General features: G+C 39.7%; 3 protein-coding genes across 4 annotated transcripts; all 3 read left to right on the top strand.

The window, feature by feature from the left end:
* The first annotated feature begins 1678 nt into the window (after window positions 1-1678).
* Window positions 1679-2224, top strand: LOC121811479 (diphthamide biosynthesis protein 3-like). The gene has a single exon (XM_042212348.1). The coding sequence runs from the start codon at window positions 1766-1768 to the stop codon at window positions 2009-2011; it is 246 nt and encodes an 81-aa protein (XP_042068282.1). The 5' UTR covers window positions 1679-1765; the 3' UTR covers window positions 2012-2224.
* A 3419-nt stretch (window positions 2225-5643) lies between these two features.
* Window positions 5644-9243, top strand: LOC121741489 (pentatricopeptide repeat-containing protein At2g15630, mitochondrial). Of its 2 annotated transcripts, none has more exons than XM_042134256.1 (3): window positions 5644-7804; window positions 8016-8086; window positions 9177-9243. In XM_042134256.1, exon 1 carries the CDS (start codon window positions 5688-5690, stop codon window positions 7599-7601), a length of 1914 nt encoding a protein of 637 aa, XP_041990190.1. In that variant the 5' UTR covers window positions 5644-5687; the 3' UTR covers window positions 7602-7804; window positions 8016-8086; window positions 9177-9243. The 2 variants fall into 2 exon arrangements, with proteins under 2 accessions (XP_041990190.1, XP_041990191.1); XM_042134257.1 differs by having other exon boundaries at window positions 5644-7766; window positions 9177-9235.
* Window positions 8111-9806, top strand: LOC121741490 (transmembrane protein 45A-like). Its single transcript, XM_042134258.1, has one exon. The coding sequence runs from the start codon at window positions 8639-8641 to the stop codon at window positions 9575-9577; it is 939 nt and encodes a 312-aa protein (XP_041990192.1). The 5' UTR covers window positions 8111-8638; the 3' UTR covers window positions 9578-9806.
* The last annotated feature ends 50 nt before the right edge of the window (window positions 9807-9856 follow it).

Raw genomic sequence — 9856 nt, 5'->3', positions numbered from 1 at the left:
AATAAAATATGTGATTGAATAAAGCAAGAGTGATTAGATGTTTTATTTTTTGTCAAAAAAAGAAATGAGTCAACTTAGTTGGGATATCCCAAAAAGGAATATGAGTCAAGTTAGTTGAGATAGATGGAGTATATAATTACATGTTGAATATCGTCATTGGATATTTATTAAGATTATATATACTTAATACTCCCGTCTCCCTCAAAATGTCCACATTCTTGAGTGATACGCGATTTTAGGAGGAGTTGTTAGATGTAGTAAGTAGAAACAAAAAAATAGTTGAATATTTTAATGAGGAGATATATTTATTTCCAAATATAGAAAGTGGACATTTAAAGTGGGACAAACTAAAAAGGAAAAGTAAACATCGTAAGTGAGATGAAAATAGTAGTAATAAAAAAAAATACTATTTCACATTTATTTTTTGGTAAGGGTAACAACAAATCTGTGTGAACAAATTTTGTACAACCAAAAACTAGTTTATTTGGAAAAAAATAGGTTTATTTATGCATTTAATTAAAATATATGGATGCATATATATAGTACATGGAAAGTGCATAATAATATGGTCATATATTTATGATTTGTGAATAAATTTTTTTACTTTTTTGGAGCCATAAATGTAATTAGTTCATACTTTAATTCAAATTTTAAAAACAATAGAAAGGAAATTCAAATATAAAAATATAAAAATGAGGTTAAAGGCTAATAAGTCTTTTTAACTTGTCCACTTGCTATATTTATTATTTTAATACATAATTAATATATTAAATTATTAATATAATCTTATTTTAGTTGTACAAAATTTGGTTGTTTATCATCACTCTTATGCAAAACACGTTTTAATTGGGGATTCCTCCTTGATTTTCAGTAAGATTTTCCATTCTTATTAATTATAACTACTCTGTTAGCTAGATTAATTCATATGTGGCATATGAAATAGTCATAATAAGAGATATTTATCAATATATTTCCTCAGGTGATTTGGGAATGACATGATTAAGTTAAGTACGTATTTAGCTCGTGTTAAAACTAATAATTAACAAAAAAATTTCAAAAAGTTGGATCAGTAATTACTACTCTACTACTACTACTATTATCCTGTCACTTCTAGCACCATTATTTGAAGGGACACTTTCAGCATTATTAGTAGTGATGAACGGTCACATAATGTTAATAGTACTCCACATTCAATTATTAGCGACTTTCATGTTTCTTTGGGATAAGTATGAATTTTAGTGCAGATATTACAATTTAATTTCCATATAATTTAAATGATCGAAAACAATGTCTTATCTGTATATTTTGAAGTAAGTCCCCTTCCCACAAACAAATGTTTTTGGCGGAAAATTTACGTTAACGAATTTAAGCAGAAGTTATTGTATAATTATATTTTCGTCATTTTCATTCCTAAATGATGTGTTCCTATATTCACAATATCCCTTGATTATAGACTTAAAATCATAAACGAAACAAAATTTGTCATTAAACAAGCTTTTATTATTTTCAATTTTATTTTAAAAATGAGATGAATATTAGTAATTGTGAGAACAAAAAGTAATGTGTCACCTTACCTTAATCTTCACAATAATTGATCTTTGATTAATATCGATCTTAATTGAAGAAGAGTTGGGCTTGTAGTCCAACATCCACTCAGAAAAGCCCAAATCCCTTCTTAAGATATCAAATTCCCCCAAATTAAATACCCCTTACGCTTCTTCGTCTTCTCAAACGCGAAGAAAGGAAACCCTAAATCCTCGCAACGATGTCGTACGACGACGTGGAGATCGAAGACATGGAGTGGAACCAAGAGCTTCAGGCCTTCACCTATCCTTGCCCATGCGGCGATCTATTCCAGATCACCAAAGAAGACCTCCGACTCGGCGAGGAGATCGCCCGCTGCCCTAGCTGCTCCCTCTACCTCACCGTAATCTACAACATGGAAGATTTTCAGGAAAAATCCAACAAAAAAGCCGAGCCTCCCAAGCCGCAGCCCGTCGCCGTCGCTTGAAATATTCGCAGGTCTCATTAAATTTTTGGTTATATTCATAGTCCGTAAGCGATGTGCTTATGGTGGATGAGTTTGATTTAATCCGTGTTAGATTAGGTATTCTGTAATATTGTGTTCAAGTGTGGTTGGTTGCTGAATTTGTACCATTTTTGGGGAGACATAGTAGTAATTGCTTATCCTTGATATATGAGATGGTTGATTCTTCCTTGTTTACGTTTTTGGTAGTCGATTGGCTTAATCGCAGTATTGGCATGGATTTATTGTTCCTCTTATTTCTTTGTGAACAATAAAATTAATGTGCTTGTGTTGGTTTTAGAACATCTTGGTCGATAGAATTTGATCCATCAATTTGGTTTCTGAACTTCCTCTTAGAGTTGTCTGTATAAGAGCATCCACAATGGCAATAGCCCAGCCATAGCCTAGCCACAAACTTCTTCTGCCACATCATCAGCACTAAAAACTTCTTCTGCCACATCATCAGGACAACCAACTTGACAAGCAACAGCCTAGCCATAGGCTAGCCACAATAAACAAAATTATAAAAATAACAATCACACAAAATACGGAATTCAATTTACGACACAGATACGAGAAAATGCAATAATTTTATTTAAATAAAAAAAAGGTACATTAAAAAAATACATAATTAAAAAAAAACTAATGCCGTGCAATCCTCTGCGCCCACAACTCTTCAATTAAATTCTTTTGGAGTCGAATATGAGCTTCCACTTGGCGCATGTCGGCATGTGCTTGGAGGCGTCCGACTTCATCGTGAGGTACCCCACTTCATACGTTGGGGGCGGCCACGCCGTGGCTTGGATCGGTTTCATTATCGTCGTTGGCCCTACTAGTTAGTTGTACACCTGATAATATAGGCGTATATTATATCAGCAATGCAGTCGACATGCCACAAACACGTTGGACCCCTAATTGCCGCCCATCGCGACTGGAGCACACCAAATGCGCGTTTCACGTCCTTGCGCGCCGACTCCTGTCGTTCCGCCAAGTAGTAGCTCATATCCACTTGGCGCATGTCGGCATGTGCTTGGAGGCGTCCGACTTCATCGTGAGGTACCCCACTTCATACGTTGGGGGCGGCCACGCCGTGGCTTGGATCGGTTTCATTATCGTCGTTGGCCCTACTAGTTAGTTGTACACCTTCATCTTCGACAATCATGTTGTGCATGATAATATAGGCGTACATTATATCAGCAATGCAGTCGACATGCCACAAACACGTTGGACCCCTAATTGCCGCCCATCGCGACTGGAGCACACCAAATGCGCGCTCCACGTCCTAAGCGCACCAGATCGTCTTTACAAAGACGGGCCACCTAGGGTATATCCCATCCGCCAAGTAGTAGCTCATATCATGCTGGTTCCCGTTGGCGATAAAACTGATGGTCGGACCGACGCCGTGATACTGCTCGTTGAAAAGGGGCGACGAGTTGAGGACGTTGAGGTCGTTGTTCGACCCGGCTACCCCAAAATATGCATGTCAAATCCACAGCCGATAATCGGCTACGGCCTCGAGGATCATCGTGAGATTCTTTCCCTTGTAGCCGGTCGTGTAGAACCCTTTCCAGGCAGCGGGGCAGTTCTTCCACTCCCAATGCATACAATCTATGCTACCTAACATACCCGGGAACCCATGCTTCTCCCCGTGCATCTACATCAGCTCCTGGCAGTCTTCGGGGGTAGGGCTTCGAAGGTACTGATCACGGAATATTTCAACCACGCCCTGACAAAAATACTTCATACATTCAAGGGCAGTCGTCTCACCGATGTGGAGGTACTCGTCCCACATATCTGCCGCGCTTCCGTAGGCCAACTGCCTGATTGCCGCAGTGCACTTTTGAATAGGTTTGTGGCCGGGTCTGCCAGCCGCATCGTGCTTGAAGCGGAAACACATATATCGACGCTCCAAAGCGTTAACAATACGCATAAACAGGGTCCTGCTCATCCTAAAACGCCACCTGAAAAGGTTGGCGTTGAACCGCGGCTCCGGTGCGAAGTAGTCTTCATATAACCGCTGATGTGCAGCTACGTGATCCCGCTCAATCACTGCTCGGCGGTGGACAACGGGTCGAGGTACCGCCGGCTGTAAGGCCCTTTGTATCAGCCGGTTTATCTCACGGGACGTATAGGCCTCCAACTCTTCGTTCATTCATCGTTCGTACTCCTCACCACTACCACCACTACTACCACCCGCGCTACTCATTTCGCGTTGTTGCACTTGTACACAAATTAAGATAGAGATAAAACTCGTTAAAACAAGTGGTGCGAATGAAAATGACGTGCAAATCGCGTATATATAGTGTTTCGAAAATTAAATAAAAAAAAATAAAAAATCGGCTGGCCGATCGCTCGCCGATCAGGAGCCTGCAATGGTGGCCAGCCGATCGGTGAGCGCATCGGCCAGCGCTCGGGAATCGGCGTGCGCTCGCCGATTTGGCGCTGGCCGGCTGCAATGGTTCAGCCAGCGGACCGGCCAGCGCCGGGAATCGGCTAGCCGGTCCGCTCGTCGCCATTGTGGATGCTCTAATTAAGCTTCTAGATTTCAACAGCTTCGTCCTTCACATAAGATTCATCGTCTCTTTACATAAGAGTTGGAGAGACAATTTTAAAATGGAAAACGCTATTAATATGATTTCTAATACTATAGGCTTAGAGCATAACTTGCTTAATGAAGGGGAAAACCAAAGCACGCGTCTTCGTGCATAAGCACACTGGTCGTGTGGCCGATAGCTGTGGGCTGCATCGAATGGGCAGCTTGTAACTTGATTTCTACTAGGCTTTATTATCATTATGACATATTTGAAGAAAAAATATCGAAATGCAAGGGTACACTAGGTGAGTAACGTAACGTTGTCTCTTTCTTTGCCATTGTCGTTTCAACAATTCTATCTCCCTTTGCCTCAAGTTTATATGGAGTTTGAAGCACTCGAAGCTTTCTTTATCCTCGTTCGTTTAAAATTGTGCTTTCATTGTTGTCGATCAAATCCAACAGTACATCTTATACTGCATGTGATGCAGTACATCTTCCATCCCCCATGACAATTTCTACATATTTCTTCTCTTTCTTAATAACATAGTACTATACATTATTAGATCATCCTTTTGCAGAATTCAACAAAGCAGGGAAAAGCACACGTCTACCAACCATTATGGAGTCTTTCATTTTTACATTTTAAAATCTAAATTTAAAAATTGAGTTAACAATAACCAAGTTTAATAAGTTATATAAATAAATTTAATGAATTTGAAATCTGATTTTTTAATTCAACTTTGTATCGTTTTCAATTTTAAGTTTGTAATTTTTAAAATTTAATTGCTCCATGATTATTGTTTTTAGCTAATATATGTATGTAAAACCAATATTACATATCAAAATGAATATTTATGAAAAATATAAAACAATATTTAATTACTAAACAACTAAAAATACAAAGTACTACTACCATTTTTTCACAATTTAACATTTAAAATAGATAATTTTAAAAAACAAAACTGAAAACAATGAAAAATGTACATAATTTAAATTACAAACAAACGGACCCTTAAACATTTAGTTCAAATCTATAAACCCATTTTTTCATTAATTTATTTTTATTGAGCACTGTGAAGTTTAAAATTCAGGTTCCATCAATTGATAACCTCCCGCCTTGCAGCCGCCATGAAATGGCACAAAATTCTTCATCTGTATAAATTCCGCACCCATAAATTTCTTCCATTTCACCTTCATCACCACCATTTTTCATCACCCGCTCACCCACCGCCGGTGCCACCGCCACTTCCTCCGATAACACCTGATATTCTCGTTTCTCTAGTCAAATCTTCTCAGTGGCATTTAATCAAACACCTTTCCACAAACTTGACCCCTTCTCTGGTAACCTCCACCCTCCTCCATCTCCGTGGTTTCCCTCTACCCACCGTCGATTTCGTAGCAAATATCGACCCTGATTCTCTCACCGACGAGTGCTACTTCCTTGCCGTTGCTATTGCGGCTCGCTGCCCTTCCCCGAAACACGCATTGCACCTCTTAAAGGAGTTTATCCGCTCTCGCCCCTTGTCATCTCGGGAGGTTTTTGATGGATTAGTGGGGGCCCGTGAGAGGCTGAGCATTTCCAGCACGATTGTGTTGGATTTGTTGATAAGGGCGTATTGTGAGTTGAGAAGGGGTGATGGGGTTATGGAGTGCTTTGGGTTGATGAAAGGGATTAGGGTTTGGCCGAGTGTCGAGACGTGGAATTGTATGTTTAGTGTGTTGATTAGGTTGAATGGGGTAGGTGTTGTGTGGGGTTTGTTTGGAGAGATGATCAGGTTGGGGATCCGTTCGAATGTATTTACGTTGAATATATTGATCAATGGATTGAGTAAGGAAGGGGATTTGAAGAAGGCTGAGGAGGTGGTTGGGTACATGGAGGGTTTAGGGATTAGTCCGAATATAGTGACATACAATACACTGATTTATGGGCATGCTCTGAAGGGAGATATTGATGGTGTTGATAGGGTTCTTTTGAGAATGAAGGCGAAAGGTATCGATCCGGACTCGTATACTTGTGGTTCCTTAATAAACTGGATGTGCAAGTATGGGGATATTGGTAAGGCGGCTGCCTTTCTCAGGAAAATGGAGGTAAATGGGTGTGTTCCAAATGCTGTTGTTTATAATAACCTGATCAGTGGATTTTGTGGTTGTGGGGATGTGGAAAAAGCTCTTAGTTACAGATACCAGATGGAAAAGAGAGGAATAGTTCCAACAGTGTCAACATATAACATGTTGATCCAGGTGTTGATGGAGAAGGGTAGGGATACAGAGGCTGACGGTTTGATAAAAGAAATGCAAGCCAAGAATATCTGCCCCAATGAAATCACATATAGTATATTGATTAGTAGTTGTTGCAGGGCCGGGAATGTGGGGAAAGCTCTCAAACTGCACGATGAAATGGTAAGTAAACAGATTGAGCCTACTCGGGCGACTTACAGTTCACTCATCCGTTTGTTGGTAGATTGGAAAAGGGTGGAAGAGGCAGACAATTTACTCGCAAAGGCATTAGCAAAAGGCGTATTGCCTGATCTTGGCATGTTCAATACATTAATAGGTGGTCATTGTGAAAATGCAAACACTGAACGTGCTGTTTCACTTTTAAAGGAGATGGAGAGAATGAAGATTGCCCCTGATAAAGTGACTTACGACACTATGATGCAGAGTTACTGCAGGGTTGGTAAGGTTGAAGACGCTTATAGCCTTCTCGATGTGATGAGTAGAAGAGGTATAAAACCAGATTGCATCAGTTACAACATTCTAATTTGTGGATATAGCAAGAGGGGTGATATGAACGATATTATGAGAATTCGGGATGAGATGCTAAGTTTAGGTTTGGACCTTAACCTGCTCACTTTCAATGCTGTTCTAGAAGGCCTTTGCGAACATGGGGAAGGAGCAGGAAATCATGCTGAGGTATTCCTTAAAGAAATGGTTTATAAAGGAATCAATCCTGATGATAGTACTTATATCTCTTTAATTAAAGGGTGCACAAGGGCTTCTGAAGGAAAAACATTCCTGATCAAAGATACTGCAAGGATATAAACTTTTTGCCAAGAAAATGCCACCCATGAGGGTTTTTTTTTATCAAGGACGTGATATTTCCTAATATTCCTGATTTGAGAATCCTTTTAGCTTAGAGGTTGAATTTGAACTCCTTGCCCCAGCATCACTGTCCATGGATATATCTCCAGAATTCACTGGAAAACGGTTGGTATGCTGTATTTTGTGATGATATTCAACATAAGGTACTCACATAGTATGTCATACTCTGAGCAATCTCAACTTTTGGTATCTTAGTTTAGAGGCTCTACAGTTTCCAAGTTATTTCCTCTTGCTCTTAATCAACTACTTTCTGCACTTCTTCTGTGACACCAAGTATTTTGTATGGTTAGACTATCATTGCAACAAGTTCACCTTTTACGAGAATCATTTAGTGAGTTTTCATTTTCTTTTCAGGGCAAACACATTTCCAGTCATAGTGGTTGAGTACTTCAAACTATGAACTTGCATGACAGCATTTGGGGAAGGTAATATTCCTGGGATCTCATGTTCATGCTGCTAATAAATTTTTAAAAATTTCATGCTTCTTCTCTGTAGTTGATGACCTGTACACTTACGTGACTTTAGAGTCAAAGTTAGTCACTACATGCTGGTGATATTGATACGTGGAGATCTGTAATTCTTGTCTTTTATCTTCTTGATTCATTTTTTGGCCTAACATATTTATTTTTAAAAGGTGGTTTCAAATCCAATCAAGCGTGGACATATACCTGCTTTTTCTTAGTAATGGGTGGTCCATTTTCCTACCTGTCTCTTTCTTTCCATCTTTTGTTCCTTTTTCATACAACCTAGTATAAAGTTCAGTGTCAGTGGCTCATGCAGCTCTCTAGGGGTATTTGCGTTTGATTCTCTCTTTTCTTTAAGCAGTAAACAAAGCATGCATAGTCAGTAATAAGAGACAACGACTGCGAATAATGTAATTTTTATTGGTGGAAACACATGCACCATGCACCAACAACTGATAAGATATCAACTAACTTTATCATCTTCCTCATCTGTATTAGTATTTAAGTTGCAATATGAGTGTTATGGATACTATCCTTCTATCAGAATTTACGCAAGAAATACCAATGGGAACTTTTCTTGGTCATCTATTGCCTGGGTTAGCCCTTGCTTCTCTTGGTCTGTGGCACATTACAAACATCCTGAGGGTTTACTTTCTGAAAGGCTCTGGCCAGTTCATGTTAAGGCTTTGGTACCCATTGAGATGTCCACTTCGGATGCTAGAGCACCTCGAGCTCATACTTATCCTGCTTTTTTCTTTATTTGCAATTCTGATCCAGATAGTAGACATTCAACACCCTCACTTCTTCTTCGAGCTTGACAACGTTGAGCATGCCACCATGTTCTTCCAGCTAGTTATGTTCACAAGTTTCACACTTTTTGCTGAGTTGAGTCATTTATCGGAAACTATGTTAGGGGTCTCCTGCATCCTAGTCGCCTCGATTTTTGGGCAGGAGCTTTTCTTACTTCATTACCATTCCACCGATCACGTTGGGCTTGAAGGCCATTACCATTGGCTGATGCAGCTCATAGTTTGTGTTTCGTTTCTGGCAGCTTTGTATGCAACTGCTTCCCCGTCCAGCTTTCCTGCAGCGCTAATTCTTTCGACATCAGTCGTCTTCCAAGGATGTTGGTTCATAAACATGGGGTTCATGCTATGGGTTCCTGATTTTGTGGTGCGAGGATGTACAACACAGGCGATGATTCATAGCGATGGCATGATGCACGGAGCAGTTGTGTGTGAGACGAAGGAGGCTGAGTCCAGGGCGAGAGCGTTGGCCAACCTGCAGTTCTGCTGGATTCTCTCTTCAATTTTGGTATTTATAGCATGGAGCTGCGTAGCTTTTGGCAGAAAGGTAACGCAGAGGAGGCAGTCGCTTGATTATGAGGCGCTTTCGAGTCCAGGCGCACATGACCCTCATGTCACTGTTGGACTCAAACAGATTCAACTCTGAGTTTTATGTTTAGCTAAAACAAGTCATCAATCCATTAGGATGGTGGTATTTTTATTTTTATATGCTAGTGCAACATCTAGCAGTGTTGTAGAAGATGATGTATCACTAAATAAAATGTATTAGGTGATCATTTTCGCTGATTTGGCTATGATACGAAGGAAAATGGAGTATGTATACATATACATATGAATTTATGCTCAAATTACAAATGATGTTGCTTAGCCCTTGATATTCGTTTCCATTAATTCTCTCTCTCACACACACACACACACACACCAT

This window comes from Salvia splendens, chromosome 7 (genome assembly GCF_004379255.2).
Source record: "Salvia splendens isolate huo1 chromosome 7, SspV2, whole genome shotgun sequence".
NCBI classification, from domain to species: domain Eukaryota; kingdom Viridiplantae; phylum Streptophyta; class Magnoliopsida; order Lamiales; family Lamiaceae; genus Salvia; species Salvia splendens.
The sequence above is the reverse complement of the archived record's forward strand: the minus strand, read 5'-3'. Positions and strand labels throughout refer to the sequence as shown.

Coding starts and splice junctions, on each gene's coding strand:
- LOC121811479 (XM_042212348.1), top strand. CDS start 1,766: ATGTCGTACGACGACGTGGAGATCGAAGACATGGAGTGGAACCAAGAG.
- LOC121741489 (XM_042134256.1), top strand. CDS start 5,688: ATGAAATGGCACAAAATTCTTCATCTGTATAAATTCCGCACCCATAAA.
- LOC121741490 (XM_042134258.1), top strand. CDS start 8,639: ATGAGTGTTATGGATACTATCCTTCTATCAGAATTTACGCAAGAAATA.